At 41.0% G+C, this 19,639-nt stretch overlaps 1 protein-coding gene across 6 annotated transcripts in view; it reads right to left on the bottom strand.

The window, feature by feature from the left end:
* The window catches only part of DYNC1I1 (dynein cytoplasmic 1 intermediate chain 1), a 174,060-nt gene that overhangs the window by 24,986 nt on the left and 129,435 nt on the right, over positions 1-19,639 (bottom strand). For all 6 annotated transcript variants that reach the window (XM_008629916.2, XM_008629918.2, XM_008629917.2 and 3 more), the window contains 3 exons: positions 18,506-18,619; positions 15,570-15,703; positions 13,845-13,989 (listed from right to left, as the gene is read on the bottom strand). In XM_008629916.2, coding sequence (XP_008628138.1) covers positions 13,845-13,989; positions 15,570-15,703; positions 18,506-18,619 — 393 coding nt within the window. The remainder of the gene's footprint in view (positions 1-13,844; positions 13,990-15,569; positions 15,704-18,505; positions 18,620-19,639) is intronic.

Below are 19,639 nucleotides of genomic sequence, written 5' to 3'. Positions count from 1 at the left end.
GGATCCCCGCGCCCGGCGCGCTCCGGAGGGGAGGGAGCCGGGGAGGGAGGGAAGGCTGTTATCTGCAGCAGGCGGGGAGTCGGAGGGAAGTTAGGAAGTACACCAGGAATAAAGTGTAATTGTCCCTCATGAATTATTCATCGCATCTGGCTTGTCTTTAATTTTTGCATAATGGCTTCGCTAATCCCCGATCAATTAATGGAAAATGAAATTTGAATGATAATGAAAACTCCAGAGATGAAAGAAATTAAGTATTCGCATGGCTTGTGACAGAAATCTAAACAATGGGACTTCTGCGAGGGTCCCCCTCACTGCCTCCCTCCTCCTGCCGCTCCCTGCCGCCTCCCTGGCGAGCGCGGCCCGACGGGACGGGCGCCCGCGGTCCCCCCGCCCCCGGGAAATGCAGCACCACGGAGCGGACCCTGTGCGTGTCCGAGGCGCACCCCTAGAACATCTCGGTCAGATGCCTCTGGAATGCACCCTCGCGCATTTTACAAAGGAAACATTGTCCGGAGTGCCTCAATGTATAGCCATGCATTATTTTTCCGAAAACTGGAGTGACTAATTGCAATTATTATATAGCTTTCCTTTCGTATATTATTAAACCAATAAAGCAGTTGGTTTGATATCTATTTATAGATGGGTCCTGGCTAGTTTTGGGTTTGGTCCTCTTGCACCCCATGGTGCTTGGGTGGATGCTGGGGCTGGAAGCACTGCAGGGTCAGTACATAGGACAGGTATGTGTCCATCTCTATGCTGCCATGTCTCTGAGTATTGATGTGGTACATTGCTGTTGCAGCACTGTATTGTAAACAATTCTGAAACATTTCTGGCCATCACAGGTATCACAAAAAATTACTGAAAGTATTCAGAGATGTAATTACCTGACTTTGTCTTTTGAAAACACATTGAAAACACATAGGGATTTATTCCAGAGGCTGGGTTTTCCTCTGCTTGAATTAATGAAAGATGCTTTGATTACAGGATCAGGTCTCAAATTTTCGTAACCGGCCAAACGGTTTTTGTCCATTTTCTAAGACTAGCAAACATTTTGTGTAACAATGAAATTAAATTAGAGCTTGACTTTATAATCTCAAATTTATGCAAGATTTTAATTTCTTTTCCCAGGCTGGAGTTTTGCAAAAGAAAAGGAAAAATTACAAAAATATTTTTGTACCTGAAGAAGGTCTTGTTCTCCAAACACAAGTATGTGTCTGCTTAGCATATTATCACTGGAGTTACTTACATGCCTGTGCTAAACCTTTTGCAGGGTTTAGGGCCAAATGAAGACCAAACTTTTGAATAGGCAGAGGTATTTCATAGGAAATTTCAAAGTGAATCATTACAACTGTGAGCTGGGAAATAGTATTTAGAGAGGGCCACATGGATTCCCAATTCTGCACTATTTTCACTGAAAACATCTAATTCAGGTTCAAATACATCAAGTGTCTAAATCCTGGTGGGCATTGAAGATAGCAGTATATCAAAAGGAAAGGAAATCTGGTCAACTGCTAGGTGGTTGGTATTTTTCTTATTCATGGGAGAAGTGCTGCACATGCAGCACTTTAACATTTAATGTCATGGGAGAAGTAACAAAATTCCACAGGAATTAAGGGCCTATTAAGATATCAATCAATCCAGGGCAGGTTTCAATCAGCATTTCCTTTTTGTCAGCATATCAAAACTTGTTTTGATCTTGAGTGTGGCACTTTTTTAATGGTCTTTTTAGTTCTGCTACTTTATTTTCCACTTCATGCCTAAAGACCAAGGCATTAGAAGGAAGGGTGAGGAGATTTGGTGCTAGCCTATATCTACACATGTTGTGTAGTCTCTGGCAAATACCTTTAGCTGATGTACCTCTGTTTCCCTGTTATCAAAATAAAAACACTTTTGAAATGCTGGTATTTGAGGTGAAAAGCCTCAAATACCAAAAATGAAATGCCTTTACCATAACAGTGGAAGTACTCGGTCAGATAGAAAGTCAGAGGGAAAGTGTGGACAACAGGAATAATATGGATCTTGAGAAAGATCTCAGACATGCAAGGAATGACACACAAATGAATAGAGAAGAATAGGGCGTGGAGCACTGCAAAGAAGTAAGAAATTGCAGGATTGTGAGCAGCCCAACCAAAAGGCAAGATCAGCTACAGTGTGGTTGGGAAATCAGGGAGAAATCATATGGCAGAAATCAGGCAGTGGTAGTGGAGCTGAGCTGCACCTTCATACTGCCCCCAGAATCGCAGATAGTCCTCCCAGTGTGACTATCTGCCAGTGAAAAAAGAAGAAGTATTTCCCATCCTGTCTTGTCTTCTTGCACTGTTTAGCTAGAGAAGAACACAACAACTGCATAAGGTCCATCTTGCTTCACCTCCTGTCTTCAATACTAACAGCAACTGGCCTTTCTTAAAAGTTTACATATCGTCCTGGTCTGAGAGCAGTTACGTTGATTTCATTGAGAAGACTCCGTTTCTGGGTTTAAGTGTGTGTATAAATGCTCGCAGCACTTCCTTACTGCAGGCCTGTTAACTACGGGCCCAGGCCTGCAGATCTTTTAGTGCAACGATTTATGAGTAAGGACCGATACCGACTGCTTTTAGAAAATGTTGAAATGTGGAACCACGTAAAGGTCACTTTAAAGCAGTTTTAAATTACCAAAACTTCAGACCTACACAATCCATAACTAACATATGGCTATTATTATAAAACAACTGAAATTTAAACTTGATGAGCTTTCATTCTTCAGTATCAACCTACTCTGTTATTCAATAGAACAGAAGAAATAGTTTAAAGCAGTATCTTCAGAAAAACTTGGGCCAAATCTACTCATTACTGAAAAAGTAGAGTGTAGGGTGAAAATACGGCTCTAATGAATCAATGGAGTTTTGCCATTGATTCCAAAAGGACATGATTTGAGCATTTAATGGAAAAAGCAAAAAGCCAATTTCAAGACATGATTTTTTTCTCATTTATTGAAACATGTTATCAAAGTCAATCATTTATCCTCAGTGTTTGTATAGAGGCATTGTTTAAGAGGACAGTGAAGAGTAAACATTTTAAATACCCATGGGCTGTCTAGGAACTAACACTTGTCCATGAAATAAGAAGCTCACCAAAATAAATTCTACACATTTATATAAAAGAGGGGGTTTTTTACACATATATATTTGACCACTCTATGCCACTTATTTGCATAGAAGAACTTTCTTTAATCCAGGAGGTGCCACACATAAAGTAGCTAATTATCCATATAAAGGAATGTATATATATCCACAGGTTTTAACTAGCATCTGACTTCTGAAAAGCCATGAAAAAAACTACTGGCTTTGCCCATTTCATGAAAAGAGCATTTTTTTTCCACATTGCCGCAATTTCTGTGGGTGTCAGCTCCACTTTAAGGTACTTTCCTAGACTGTACCTTCAGCAGTACAGATGTGTGGTGACACCACACACTCTGCTGCCTCCAGTTCTTTCTTTCCACTCAATTGTCTTCTATTCTAAAGACGATAAGCCAAACACCATACTTCTGGCTCACACCATATTAACAACAGCCATGAGTGTTGTGCAGTACTGTAAGTTGATTCAAGATGATTCGATTTTTCTAGGTGTGCAGCAAATATGACAGATTCATTAGTCCTTGGCAGAGAAACTTTCCAGACAAGCTGATGTTGTTTGTTTAAGCTCAAGCTCAGGCTTTCAGGCACTTGGAAAGAGCAGAGCCAGAGTGGTCCTGAGCAGTGTGTCTGTTCCTCTGTCTGGCCCTTGAACAAACCAGGGAATAGGAGGTGGGAATGAGATGATCTTTAAAGACCTTTCAACCCAAACCATTCTATGATTCTATGAAGTTAGCCCCTGTGGGACCAAGTATTGTATAAACAGTGTTTATTGATTAAAAGAAAACCCAAAACCACAACCTGCAAACACGTAGGGAAGGTACAATCTTCTGTCTTCCTTTAAAGTGAGTGCTCTGGTGTCACACTGACCAGATGATGTGAAAGAAACTAGGACAGGGCACAGCTTGTGGAACTTCTGCTCAGGGTAGGATCTGAGCTTGTTCAGTATTTTATATGCCCGGTCTTCTCCATCTTGAAAGAGACCTCTTAATATGTTGCTGAATCCAGGCTCATTGTTTCCCTTTTGACTGTGACACTTACCCAGGCCAACTCAAAACATGCAGACAGTATAGCAGAAACTAAAAGCTGCTGGGAATATTGAGGCAAATACTCTTCAAATCAGTTTTACTCTGGTTGTGACCTTTTCCCCTTCAATGGTGTCCTTCTTGGGACACCAGCTATCAGCCGTTTGGGGTTACTTTTCCATACCTCTTGTGGTGGGGAGTTAAGTCCTCTGCTCTGTATAAGGCTCTACTACTCTTGAAAGCCTTCATGTTCTCTCTCCATTTATACGCAGTCAAAGAGACCGTGGTTTTCATTCACACTGACTGATCTCCACAGGAATTTTGCCAGTTCTGGACTATCATGTTTCTCCCAAATCTGTTTTCTAATAGTTACAATGATCTAGGATTACCCAATAGCTCCTGCTTTGATACTATACTTGTGGGACTTGACTTAGTTCAGTTTATGCTCATTTTTAAAAGTTACAGCACTCCCAGGAACTGTTACTAGATGTCATAAACCAGAGGCACTAGTACTGAGGTACTCTAAACTGAGTTACATGAGTAAAAACTCTTTACCTGCCTTAAAATTCCTTCTGGCAGTCAGTTTCAGTGCTGGATTGCAGATGACCCTCTGGGACTCGGAGAACATTTCACTGGGCTATGACCTGTCTGTATGTTGTGTCACCTCACTGTCGGATAATTACTAGGTCACTGAATCAAGTCTAAACTGGCTTGATTGGCAAGGTAACATGCTTAAGTTTTAGACTCAGTAGCAACAGAGGGAAAGAAATGAGTCTGGAAATGATCCCTACACTCTTCACAACCCTTTTGTTTAAGTGCTGTAGTATTGTTACACTGATTTAGTTTGGCATCCTAAAAGTTGCAGACAGACAAGGCAGAAAACTGTTCACTTTTAGAAAGTATTGTTCTTGCAGAGAGGCTGAAACTTGCCTTTCTTAATTGTCAATAATGAAAGAAAGTCCAATATTTTTGCATAAACATGTGGGAATTATTACAGATGGAGGAGGGGACAAGGGTAAGACCGAAAGGAAAGGGGCTACGAGAGCAGACCAAGTCTGGAGATAACCTGATGATTACATTTTTGTGGTTTCCTTCAAAGTCAAAGCGCCACGAGTGAGTATAAAAGAAGGAAGCAAAGGAAAAAAGGTTTGATGATTGGCACAGGCAGTTTTAATGAGAACTGATCTTAATGTCTAATGCTATGGCATGAAGAAAAAAATAAAAGAACTTGGAAAGTCAGACAACACTTGTCTTTTAAGAGCATCAGAAATTCAAACAGCAGAGCTTTTGAAATCTGTGGAGATAGCCTGGAAGCTAGTTTTACTGACAGGTAAACTGCTTATTTGGTTAATCCTTCTTAACTCTTTTAAGTACTCAGCAGAGGTGCAACACATTCTGGCTCTGCTGCTCTACTGCAAAAGTTCTCTTCTACCATGCCTTTCCACTTATCCAATGGAAAAAGACCTTTTTATTTTCTAAAGAAAAAAAGCAGAAAGCATGGCATTCCTCTTCACCACTGCATATTAGCTGAGAGGCTATTTTCAGTGAGTTTGATATAAATGTGCATTACTTGATGCCTACTGTAAATTTAAATGATTTAAAAGATCTGCTTGCAGAGGATGAAGTTTAAAACCATCAGAATGGGTGTAAGGCAGACTGGCTTACAGTATTCCTCAGCTCACTTTTGTCCCTAGTTCCTTCTGGCCAGGCTGGTGTGTTCTTGTTTCTGCATTTTAGATCATCCAGTTTCATTCCTAATCTGGAGCCCCTCTTAATCCACACTTAAAAGAGTTGTGCCTATGGGTTTCCACTGTGTGAGGTTTACTATTCTCTGCTTCGTTCACCCACATCAAGCTGGTGGCAAGTGCAGACAGCAACACTGGAAAAGCCTATACAGGTATCTGCCATTTGTTCCGTATTTCCTCAGACTGCTGACTTCATTGCTAAAAGGTAATCAGGTTTTCCACCTTTTATTTAAAACATGCTCTAAGCAGGACAACACTTCTTCCTAAACTACTAACTATGCATTTGTATCAAGAGACTTTAGAAATACTACTGTTTTCTTTTGGCGTTTGTACCTACTTCTAAAAATGGCTCAATTTCTTTTAAGAAGCTCAAACACTACAGAAGTCTTACTGTCCTTGCCTAGCAAAATGATTCACAGTTTCTGTAGTTCATACTCCTGCCTTTTTATCACTATAATCCTGGATTATTTTTCAGGGAAGCTCGAGGGACTTGCTGAGAAATATAAGCAAGGCATGTTGATGGAAGAATGACCAAATCCTGGTCAGAGGAAACACTGAAAACAGAGTGAAACACTGAAGGGCACATTTGGTCTTCTACCTCCAGCTGTCACTCCCTGTTTATATCCCACATAGATGGGACAAGGAAGCAGAGCTGGAGAATGAGTAGGATGAATTGGGAGAAACTGGATTGGTGCACTAGTGCTTTCCTGTCATGCAGGAGAGGCAGCAGCACACACTCAGGTCCTGCATGTACCTTTTCTGGGGTCAGTGGGACTGGTCTCCCTGCTTCGGGCCTCACGTTGTTAAAGAGAGGTAGTTTAGCTCAAATTGCAAGGCGAGGAGAGGAGTGGGATAATGTAGCTGAGGTTTGGTTGTTTCCCACCCCTGTGATTCTGACAGGAACATTCAGTATGAGGCCCCTGAAAATTCAATTTTTCTTTTTAATGGAAAATGCTGCTTCATTGCAGAGTACCTGGCCCAGCAGTGTGTCTGTACTCAGCGAATTGCCAGGCTTTCAAGTGACCCTGCTGCTGCTGCAGTTCAGCTGCCAGGAAGCAAGAGCATGAGGAACATTGCAGGATGGCTGACACAGCCTGATGTTACAGCACTGTCTGCTAAACAGTCAAGATTAGTATTTGTAGCTGCTGCCACCAGGATGCCCACAGGGCTTTCATGGGTCAGCAAGCAATGATTTTGAGCCTAATTATTATTGAAGACGACTTCATCTTGTAGGACTTTGAACACAGTTCCTTTTTTTTTACTGATAACAAAAGTCTCTCACATGGCAGAGAAAGAATGGCTGCATGAAGCAGGTGGGAGAAAATTTCCATTAGGGAAGAAGTCCTGGGCTTTATATACTGATAATTGTCCTGAAATGTTTCACTATTGCATGTGAGCTTGATCCTCCAGCGTAATTCTGCAACAGAACTGTCAGTGGGAGGTTTGCGTTTTGATTTCAGGGAAAAAAGGAATGATGACTTTGTTTTGCACAGATTATATAAGCTCCTGAAATCCAATTCTGCTTTCCATGTGCAAATAGAGCTTTCACTGCTTACAGCTGGATTTATATTAGGGTTTTCTGAAATACAGTTTAGCCCACTGAGTTTTTTAGAACTCACTGTTTTAGATGACTGTTTTATTTGTGTGTGTGCCATTCTTCACTAAATGTATCGCAAAGAAGCACCATGTTTCATGTGAGTAAATTAAGTATGTTGGTCATCTGATGAGTATTTTCCTAACACTTATCAAATATGGCTACACAGAAAACTGAAATAATGAGAAGTATTTCAAGTGAAGAACTTGGGACTGATTTCAAGGCACCTGACTTCACTTTGGTTTTGCTCTTTAAAATTACCTAGAAAATACGTTTGGGGTTTAGGTTTTTTTTTTTTTTTGTTCAGCTGGATGAGAGCCAGACCTCTGGCTCCAGAGGTAAAGGGCAAAACCTAAAAAAATCCTGTCTGAACAGGCAACTCCACCCTCTTCCACAAGTCAGCTTGGCCTTTTCACAGAAAGTGAGCTCTGAAGCAAATTCATTCATTGCCTTGTTTTTGGACAAAACTCAAAATTCTGAACTCACACCACAGAGAGACCATTTCCGTGAAATCCCAGCATGCTATTTTATCACCCTTTGTCATTCCCTGTAATGAGATAAAGTTATCATTTGGACAGTGATTAATCAAATGAATCGTTTTAATTGCTTTTATCAAAGAGAAAAGAAGGAGCTTTGTGTAGTAATGGAGCAGTGAGGGAGACCATTCTAGTCATGTATCCAAAATAAGAGCAGTGAAATTGTCCCCTGAGATAGACATTTGAGCCCCACCAAAATCAGTCAGAGGGAGGAGTTGTAAAGGATTCCACAGGATTCTGGCTGCAAATCAAGGTACATATGTATGCATGTGTGTGTGTGGTGTGGGATAAAGAGGCTGATTCCTTCCTGGTAGTGGTTTGGGAGAAACCAGAATAAGAAGACAGACGCAGGAGCTCAAAAGTGCTGACATGTCTGCCAGTTTAGATATGGCCTGAGGCTGTCCAGATGCAAGAAAGCCACCAAAAGCTACAGCAACTGTGGTGGGCAGTAATGGTGGTCTCTCCAAGAGATGTCTAATGCATGCAGTACAGTTACTTCTTTCCAGTGGCTGCATAAGAGACCAAAGTGTGAAAGCTCTACATAATAAATGATCCAGGAGGATCCAAATTCATATGAAGTAAGCGTCACCTAAAATGCCTTATATGATAATATGAGAAGATATGGCCCAAAGGATTTAGGAAAGCTTAGAAAAAAACATTAAGAATGAACATGTTCAAGACTTTATGTTCTAAATCTCATAAAGTCCAGCTCTTCTCTACACTCAAGCATATGCAAGATAAAATACCTGAGTAATCTCTGCATTTCACTAGTCCCATTTTGCTGCTGGAGGTCTGTTTGATCCTGTTAAAAACTGGAGAAAGAAGTAGGGCTGGCCCCAAGTGGACAGAACGGGCTTCATCAAGAAGTGCCAACACATTAAAATCAAAGCTTTACTCTGAGAAGATCCTGCCGTCAGTGAAACCAGAGTTGTTTATAGGCACAAGACAGAGCTCAGAGCAAAACGGCAAGATCATCCCTTCCTCCCCTTACAGAAGACACGCGTTCCTGTCCTGCTCAGGCAGACCCTTGGAGCATGACCCAGAGGCTTACAGGATACTCTTGTGGAGGTCCTACACTCTTCATAAATAACTGCATATTCACTGGGATAGGAACATCTTCCATAAGGTAGGGAAATGGTGTATACCATTAACCACTAACATCAGTGCCTCTAATCTGTGATCCATTCTAACCACCAGCCACAGGACTTCATTAAATCAAGTCATTGACTCCAGATTTTCCAATTACAGTTGCAAAAAATTTTCACGAGGAACAATTCACTAAGTTGTTGTAATAGTTCACTAAGTTTACTGTCCTTTCATCCTAAGTACATGTTTGACTACATTTCTACTTGGATTTTTAACTTCAGACAATGCTAACTGGAACACAAGAGGCTCTCACCCATTTAAGGCAATTGAAATTATAATAGAAAAAAATCTTAGCCTGTAACCAGATAACTTGAAAAATGGTATCTGTAATGTAAAAAACCAGTAAATTCTTAATCTCAAAAAATCACAGCCTGCTATTTTGGTAAACTTAAAAAAATTGGCCATGTGTGCATGCATTTTCTTGGTGACCATCAAGTAGTGCTCTGGTTCATTCTGCAACACTATTTTCCATCACAGTAAATTTGGTCTATCAAGTGGATCTGATCAGATCCTATCAGCAAGGCTTCTGGGGAAGGGTGGAGGTACCTGCCTTTGGTAACACCACCAGCACAGCTTCTGGGGAAGGGTGGAGGTACCTGCCTTTAGTAACACCACCAGCACCACCACCACGTGCTTCTTTGCATTTTTCTAGTGGTAGGCTTCAGCTGGACCTTGGAGGAGATGGCCAAATGAAAACCAGTGGAGTCTGAAGCTACATGCTGATAGGAAGGTATGACAGGTAAAATAATTTTCTCCAAGACACAGGAAGACTGGGTTGTACCCAGGTTATCAACAAACACGTGGGCAAAAGATATTCAAGGTACAGAAATGTACGTGAAGGCACATAGCATAGAAATGGAAATGTTTGCTGTTTAAAATGGGGTTTCTCAAAAAGCACAACAAACTGCAGACTGGAACAGCACAGCATAACAGAAGAGCAGCATGTGAGGAGCATAAGAAAAAAAGACAAAGGAGAGGGACGAGGAAGGCACTACCACTGATGCACATACTAGTAAAGCAAAACTGAGCACAGACACACAATGGGTGGTCTGTCACTGAGGGCACACATGACCTCTGGCTCCTGCTAATGGTTATGTGGTGGCCCTACTACCAGTCTGCTCACCTCTGAGCCTCCTTCTGATGATGGTATTACCATCTTTGATAGATATGCTAATTAGTAAGACCTATAATGTTATACCAGATCTTTTGGGGGTGTGCATTGCGGTGGTCATTACGGTGCATTCCACTGCAACATGGTGCACCTAAGGATCCTTAAAAGAAATACAGAGGTAAAATCCCTTTTTCCCTTCTAAATGTGTTTGATTCTTCATTTTAAGACCAGGAAAAGGCATCACCTCAGTGGAAGGGTAAGAGCTGAAGAAGACATGTGAAGGATGAAAAAGCTAGCAAAATCCACCTCTCTGTACAGACCCTTTTTAACTCCCTTAGCAGAAAACAAGCCATCTTCTAGGCTTTAGCTGAAACTAGCGTATGTTTCGCTATGCTTTAAAATTTTCAGGATAGCTCCCATCTCTTGACACAGTATCAAAAAATTTGCTCTCCAAACAGCAATTGCTGTAATAATAACAATACTTACATTTCATTATTTAACCTCATGCTATTCATTCATGAGGATTAGTGTTTAATTAATTAACAACACTTAGCATTTCCACTTAGCACTTTACCTCTTCAAAGCATCGTACCGACACTGCCTAATTAAGGGCAGAGCTCCACAGACACTTCACATCGGGACTTCCATTTGACAGCTCTGCATCCAAGACTTGCTCACATGGTGTAGCATGAATTCAAGTTGAAAGCCCTACTAACTTCATCAGGAACCAGATAATGCCGTGGTTATCAAGTAACTCCCTTTGCAAATTCTGTTTCTTTTCCTGTTGCTTCTGGTTGCTTGCTATTCACAGAGGGATCTAATTATTGGCTAATGTGATGGATGATAATGTGAACCTTGTATTAGTGTTATCTACAAAACGCTCATTCATCTGCTAGTGAAAATCTTATTCTCAGTCATCCGGTTGAACTGCCTTTAGCTAGAAAATGTGTTAACCACAAAAACAGATTATAAAATGTCAAGAAAGAGTTTTTAAGGGAGATGGTGCTTTAAATCCATCAGTCAAATTCCTGCTATGAAAGTGCCTTTCTTGTAAGCACCCCAGGATGCTACACAACATCAATAGACAATATAAACACAAAGCTTTTATGGTTCACTTTACAATTGGACATTGACTCTGAACCTGTGAAACAGAAAGGAATTGAATTTCATGACCAAAGAGGATAATGTGCACAGGATTAAGTAGACAACACTGGTAGAAGCAGGAAAGCAATACGGCTTTGGATGCTGATAGGAAGATTAAAATTACAAATAAGAAACTAAAGGAATAAACCAATTCTGACTAAAATATTGTAAGCCAGCAGAAGCACTCAATACTTCATATCAATCCACTATTTTTTTTTTCAGAGCCCACTGATTGACTGAGCCCTGACTATACGAACTGAACAAAGAGAGCCTTAAATATGTAGTAGCTCCAGCCAAGAAAATTATTCAGACAATATGGAAATAAACTGATGCAGTTGAATGGGGAGAAAAAGAAAATATTCATCACAATTCAAGTACTTGTCTACTGTCTCAGAGGATGTTTTCACAGGGCAGTGGCTGGCAGGGCAGCAGCCTGGGGCTGCTGCTGCTGCTCAAACCTGCTCCAGAAGAAAGCGAGTGATCCAAAACAGCAACGCAGCTTCCAGCTCTGAGCGGTGCTGTGGTGTGTCACATGCACATCACAGCTCGCCCAGCTCAGTCAAACAGCTTTCTCAGGAAGCCCCTCTTGCCAGATGAGCCACAGGTTGATAGATATTAGAAATTTAAATGGGTTGGTTCTTTGAAAACTGATTGTCTTGAACAAAATCAGACCCAACCATTTTGGCACTGAAATATTCCACAAGGCTGACTATATTACTATCTGCAGTGTCTTTGTGCCCAAAATGTGCTGTGTTAGTGTTACTACTAACTTCTAAAATCCCAAGAGTTAAAAATAAAAATCAGGCTTTATTATCCCTTAATACAGTTTCGTTTAAGCTGCAGATGAATGAGGCTCTTATTGCCATATTCAACCTCAAGCTGATGGTTGAATACGCATCCAAGACTTTTCTGTACATGTGTGTTTGGAATTCAATACTTGCCTTTCATCTTCCCGGCACTCCCCACAAATTCTTCTCCTCTTACTCAGCTTCAACACTCCTGTACTCCCTTGTCCCCAGTCACCACTGCCCACGACTCCCTTGTCTCACATCCAGATGGCCTATCTTTGAGCCAACATCTAAGCTGTCCATCCCATGGCTATCCTGCAGCCCTTTCTAACATTGACCACCTAGGAACCATCCCAGACCCATTCCAGCCTGCCCACATCCACTTCTCTGGACCACTTTTGCATTGGTTAAGGCTGGGTCTAGTGATGTATATATGTGACTTAGGTAAATAATGCACCTTTCTCATTACAAGTTTCCTGAAACATAATGCTCAAGACAAAAGCACCAGCTATGGTCACTGCTGATTAGGAAAAGATACCTGTTAATTAGCACACACATTGGATCAGGCCATTAACAAATGCATTGGGAAGCCACTATGGAAGCTGATTCAAGTTATCATCTAGGTAACTGTGCTTCTTCTTCCAGCACAAGGTTGTCACATGAGCCCTTCTGATCACTTCTGTATTTACATTTGCTGTGCATCTGTTCTATCATCTCCAAGCCCTGATGTCTTGGAAGAACACATGCTGAGATACTTCCTGACTGGGGTCAGCTTCCAGTACTGGAACTCTGCTGGGTGCAGCTCAAGATGTGAACCAAATGCAGGCACAAAACCAACTTGGTTAAGACAAGAACCTGACATTTGGAAGGCAGTTCTCCACTCTGGTGTATAAAAAAATAAATTTAGATGACTTATATAATTAGGATTTTACCTCTCATTGTCCTGTTTTACTCAGCCTGTACAATAAACCAGGTTGGTCTGTTTAGTCTGTCCCATGGAGTGTTGGGGTCTCAAAGTTTCACAGGACTGTGACATTTCTGCTGTTCTGCTGCTCTCTCTGAAAGAGGTCACAGGCAGAGTGCCACAGAGTAGTCAGCAACAGATCCCTGGTGGTCATGAATGTAAGTTCCAGCATGTACTTCACCCTGCTTCTAATGTCATGGGGACATTTTATCTTTTGGCTATCACGGCCTCCTCCAGCAGTGAATTTCACAAGTGATATTGATTGCGCTAAGTTGTATGTGCACTTCCCCTGTTGCTTCATCAGAGGGAAGTGTTCCTGCTGCTGCACCACCACGGTGCATAGTATTAGCCTTGCAATTTAGCCTGCACAGGAGTGCTGAATGGATTGTTTGATGGCTGGGAGTCCAGGACATCCTCATCTCCTTGCCTCATGAAAGTGCTCAGCACTAGGGTTAATACTGAAATGCAGGCCAGCTAAAGGGCAAGGTATGCTCCAGGGCAAATATGACTGAGAGTTACACTAGCTATATATTTTACCTATGATTTTATCACTGTGCCCATTCTAACCACAACCTTTCAATTAATTTGTTCTTAGGACTTGATAGATGGTATTAAAAGTATTTCTGACAACAGAATTTGCACAAGTAGCATTACTTGTCCCAGCCCAACTCATATTTCTTACCTTTGTGGTCCACAATTTCACTGTCCAGTCAAATGATGATGTGACAAAGAGATGGGAAAAGTCTATTGGACCCACTGCCATGTGACAATTGATTCCTGTGACAGGTCCTTGGTGGCCTTCAAAAATTTCACCAATGCCAGCTTTACTGCAGGAAGAAGAAAGATTTACATGCAGAGAGTAATTTACCACCTGGTGATTTAACATAATTTTTCTTTACTCTTAGGTTCCTGTTTCCTTTTAAAGTTCTATTTAACCTGTAAATCTTTCTCCCTTTGCTAAAGCCTTTGCCTGCAGAAGTTTATTCCAATGGGCAAAATTAATGCTCAGAATTCAGCACAGGGAGAATTTCTCTTACTTCTCAAGACTTACCGTACTCACTTCTACATATACTGTCTACTCCTGTCGCTTGAAATAACATTTATGTATAATTATAAAATAATTCTAAATTGTAATTATACTGTAGCTTATGCCTCTGAGTAAGCCATTTTCACAAGGAATAACCATTAAATAAAAATGCAGATATGTTAATGAATTATGATGGGCAATTCTTTTTCTCTTAAATATCTAAGATAAATTTTCATAGCAGTCAATCAAGTCACTAGGAAGCAAATGCTTTTTCACAAAAAGTGAAGGAACTGATCCTGCTATCAAGTATCATACAGTCATTACTTTGAACAAGGGGAGATGTGCATTTCATCAGCTGGAGGTTAGAATAGCTATTTGGAAGGAAAAATACAATGCTGTGTAAGAGAGAATGTGCACAGTTTTCTTCTTCCTGGAAGCAAATTATGCCAGATCAGTTGTCAGTGCTGTCTCACAGTGTACACAGAAAAGGGAATAATGAAATTACCCTTTTAGCTAGATTATAGAAAAATTGCGAGTGGAAGAATATACATTAAAAATAGCCACAGCTCTGATGAGCTTGTCAGCCCTGTGCCAGTGTGAGTACAGTGTACTGAAAGCAGATATGGAGCTGCACCAGAGAAAACTGGTCCTTCATCCAGCTGGTGCAGTGTCCCATCACCTCTCCTGTGTGGACAGTGTGGCCTCACTTAGGCTCCCCGTGCCAGACCTCACAGCATGTGCTGGAGCAGAGGCTGAGTCCTGCAGTGCCGGATAAGAAGGACACCTCTTATTTCATCCCAGCTATCTGCCACGTAGTCAGTGGGGTAAGGGGAATTCTGGAGCACTAAGGCCATCCTGGGTATCTGCTGTGCTTTGACACACCTTTTTTCCAGATAACATATGGCTCTTCACTGTGCTGGGCTGAAGGACACAGGAGCCTCTGGAAATAAACCAGGGATGATAGCAAAAAGCTCCAGGAAAGACAGGCAGGAGCAGAAGAGCTTTTGTCGACAGTCAGTAGGTTTCTACAAAGGTGTGCTAAAAAGAGGATCTGGCACCTTCCTCCTCTTGTGAGGAACAAATCAGGCAAGTCTGAAAGTTCAGAAATGAGAAATGCCCTTAGGCATGCTTCATTTATCTTAACAGCCTAAGACTTGTTCAAACCATCAGCTGCCATACAGACTATCAGTATATGCCTAAATAGAAGCAATTTAGCAATACTGTCAGCACAGTTGCTCAAAGTCAGGCAGCTCCTGAGCTGGTCACAGGAACAGTACAGACATCGTTGATCCAAGAGAAAAAAACATTGAACACACACTTGGCTATCTCTCATCAACACAGGCACAGAATGTTTTATAAGTACAAAATGCTGAACTTCACCTTCCATGACGACAGGCTGTGTAGACTGTTCCCTCTTCACTGCCAACGACAAAGTTATTGACATCTCCTGTTGGGAAAGCCATTCCTGTGACCGCCACTGGTTTGGACTTATTGTATACCAGCTCCATGCTCTCCTACCAAAACAGGCTTTTGTTATTATGCTGTGATCCTCCTTTTGTTAGTCTGGGTTGGTTTTTTTTTTTATAACTGATTTCTGAATATTACATGGGGAAGCAGGAGAGGAAGATGAAATCATTTGACCCAGACACAGGACTCTGGCTTCTACGTAAGACATTGTGAGAAGATGCAATGTCACAAAACCAGGATGCTCTTACCATCCCCAGTGCTATCTGTCACACATTTGAGACTGGCAGGAAGGCACTGGTCTTTTCTGCATCATCTTAAATCAGCCAGAGATAACAGGTGAGAATTTAAAATCTAATGGTACAGAAACTACAGGTAATACCTTAATGGTTACATTTGCCAGCCTCAGGCTTTAACAAATCATGCAATACCCTTCTATTTAGAAACATTCTGGAAATCAATTGTCAGGAAGCACATGTAATATTGTGCGCATGTGAGGCATTTATTGCACCGTGTCATTTGTCCCTTTGCAGAACAAAATTACAAAGTTGGGGTCCTGTCACTACCAACATTCTAAGCGTTGCTTTTCAGGGATTTTCAGAGGTAACCATAAACACTCTAGGAATGTTTTCTGTTTTTATTTGGTAGCTGTATTTTAAAGTAAATCAGCATGCCCACTTTTGCAATTGCAAATACAATCACCGTGCAAGTTTGTGGCTGTTGCAAGATGTGTATGCTTTGAGCAGATTTTGCACAACTTTTTGGTTTTTCAGCCTAAATGGTGTAACCCAAGAATCCACAAAAGGCCTGAATGGTTTCACCATTTTCATTTTTAGCTCTTTAAGTGGGCATGTTCCCTATGTTTAAAAAGTCTATGCTGCTGCTCTTCTAGGGCGAAAGCCAGTAGGGTTTTTCTCAGAAGGGCTTTTTTGCTGCAAAGAAAGTGGGTATCCCTGTGAGAGGAGAGCGATGCAAATCCATAAAGAAATATTGCAGCTTGGTTTATACTTTCCTTTTAAATAAATTTGGTTCTATTATAAAGGCAAAATAAGACATGGAAAATGCATTGGGAGACCACCCCATATTTCTGTAAATATGTGAGTGAGAGAGAAAGAGAGAGAGAAAGAAATTCTGTTACTATGGCAGAGAGACCATATATTTTTGTTAAAATCTTCTGGGGTGAGATCATCATTTAATGTCTGCAGAGATATAGCCATAGACTGTGGTGGACTCTCTCCTCCCAGCACCCACACCATGGCTGTACACAAGTGCTCTGGATCTGTGTCTTTGGAAAGTTTCAGACTGACACACATCAGCAACACTTTACTCCTCCCAGTTTAAAGCTATGGCATGCAGCTTGATGTCAAGTCCTGTGCCTTTCTTTTCTAGATCACCATGAGACATGTGCCAAACTTCAGTGTAATGTGGGGTGTGTTCCCATCCTTGTTGAGAGTCAGTTTTGGAGCAGGGAAATGCCATTTGAGTGATGAGGTACTGGAACTCAGATGTTCACAGATCTGTGCTTCAGACTTTAGTATTCCAGTAAGTGAATATGCAGGGGTGGGATTTATCTTCTTGATGTTTAGGTGAGAAACTGTGGAAGGGATTCGGGTGCCTGAACATATATGCCTGGGCCGTTTTAGGTGCCTCCATTTCTACTGCAGAAGAGTACTGGTTTCTCACAGTCCCAGGGCACAACTACCAGCCCCACACTGTTGCCTTACATGAGCGATGTGGTCGAACTTTGAAGTTGGCTTCCGTTTGAGTAGGGGAGTAGATGTGATGGCTTCCAGAATCCTCTCCCACCCTAAGACAGGACAGTTCCATGTCCCAGGGTGGGTATCTGAAATGGCATTTCACTCTTGGATGGGATGAGTCATCCTCCAGAAGTAGCAGCCTCTCTCTACCTCAACTGTACAGAAAACTTGAATTTCGAACTTAGGCTTGACACATCAACTTTCAGATGGCTCAGGTTAGGATAGAGGAGTCCCACCTCTTGTGTCAACACTGAAAAGCGAATAATTCAATAGTAATTGCACATTAATGCATGATTAATGGAATCATTACCGGGAGTTTCTGTGCAGCATTTCGAAACAAGATCAGATCCCATGCTGCTTAGTAAAAATGATATTAAATTTTTTTCTAAGAAATTGTGTATAAAAATGAGTGATGTGTTGAAATAGAAAATGTACTACTTCAGAAGATAACACTTAAAAGATGCTTTCTGTACACCTTTTTCAGCATCAGATTCTTTGTTTAGTTTCCATTATTATAATCACTAGTGGTTTGGGCAATTTTCCTGTGTTTCCTTTCATTTCTGATACAAAGGAGAGGAGTGGGGGGAAAGACAATAGCAGCAAACATTCCAGAGGGGGAGGATTAGTTCTAAAACTTTTGATTTGCATTGTTTGTTTCTTTGGCTACTGAAGGTTGCCAGCAAAGTAAGTTTCTGAGTTTCTGACTGTGTGCCTTGGAAACCTGCAGTGCCTAGGGTGTGTTCAGCAGCAGTGCAATCTAGTCCATATTTGTTAAACAATGCTGTAGAATAAGTGCAATGTATACCACAGGCGACTTCTGTAATTACCGTACTTTAAAATGGACTACTTCATTTTCACTTGAAACTGACCTATGTATTAACGTATTACAATAATTACATGATTTGTGGTAAAGGAAATGGGGTTTGGCTCTTAGCAGAGACTGCTGGAAGCAAGCTGTACTCTTTCAAGTGCATCCATTGGTTTTAGTTTGCACAGGATGCGAGATTTTGGCTTTTAGGAGCTATGTTCCACTATGCAGGTATCCTGCTCTACCAAAGACACTTTTTCCCCCCGTGTAGGTGAAAATAAACCCACCTGTGGAGTTGAGAGCATGTCCAGGCTCCAGGAGCACATTTTGCCATCCGTAGAGACAGTAATAAGATTGTGTGCATTCTGTGTTCCAACTACATTCACACAATACACAGGATGCTGAAAACACATAACGCTGGAAGTCAGAAAGCCATTCTTACATTTTCACAAACAAACTTCTAATGTCTCATACGTTATTTTAAAGAATGATTAAGTAGTCACACAATGACTGGAAAATATAAGACTCAGCTTTTGCCAGACAGGAATTGTTTTGGTTGGGTTTTTATGTTTTTGCATTTAAATTTTACCAAGTACGTTATGGAGGTGGAAATGTTTTCAAAGTTTCATTTTTCTCATAATAAAACAACCCAGCTGAGTAACGCTGTGAAAATACTGAATTATGTGGATGAGATTTCACCCACAGGGACATGTATCATTCTTTTGGTGGCTTTTGACACTGAAAATCCATCTTTTTGATGGCTTTTGACACTGAAAATTACCAGCAGAAAGAGGAAAACTGTCCAAACAGAATAAAAATGAAAACTTTGCTCAAGAAAACAGCTGCATAAAACTTGAACTCTGTCAGAATTTGGCTTGCATGCTAAATATTTGCAAATGTACTCCAGTTGAAGAACATGAACAAGCCCATCAATGTTCTTCAGCATTGGCCAATACACCTTTTGAAATCTGTCATTATAAGTGGGGAGTGACTAAATTTAGGGTGTTACACCTGGTTCACCATAATGCAGTCATTCCATGGAGGCTGAATTCCAGTTAGTATGCATAATTGAGACTTGGCCTATTCCAAAGAACCTGGCAACATTTTGAGCCCAAAGCGTCATCTGATGTCTGACGGTGACATATGAGGGATGGGTCAAGTTCAGCAATCTCCAGAGTAAAAAATCAGTCAGACTGAACAATAAGATTTCATTTCCTTTGACCATTACAAGTGATACTGCTAAATTAAGGGTTAGATATATACAAAAGTCGAGCAAACAAAAATTTAATTTCTCAGCTGTGTTTACCAATAAATAGAAGACCTGCCTCTGCAGAAAGAAAAAACATTTTTCTCTAATACTTTCCTTAATCAAAGAAAATTAGGACCAACTTACAGGAGATCCCTTAGGAGCTTCTAAGCCA

This window comes from Corvus brachyrhynchos, unplaced genomic scaffold (assembly GCF_000691975.1).
Source record: "Corvus brachyrhynchos isolate BGI_N302 unplaced genomic scaffold, ASM69197v1 scaffold142, whole genome shotgun sequence".
Lineage (NCBI taxonomy): Eukaryota > Metazoa > Chordata > Aves > Passeriformes > Corvidae > Corvus > Corvus brachyrhynchos.
The sequence above is the reverse complement of the archived record's forward strand: the minus strand, read 5'-3'. Positions and strand labels throughout refer to the sequence as shown.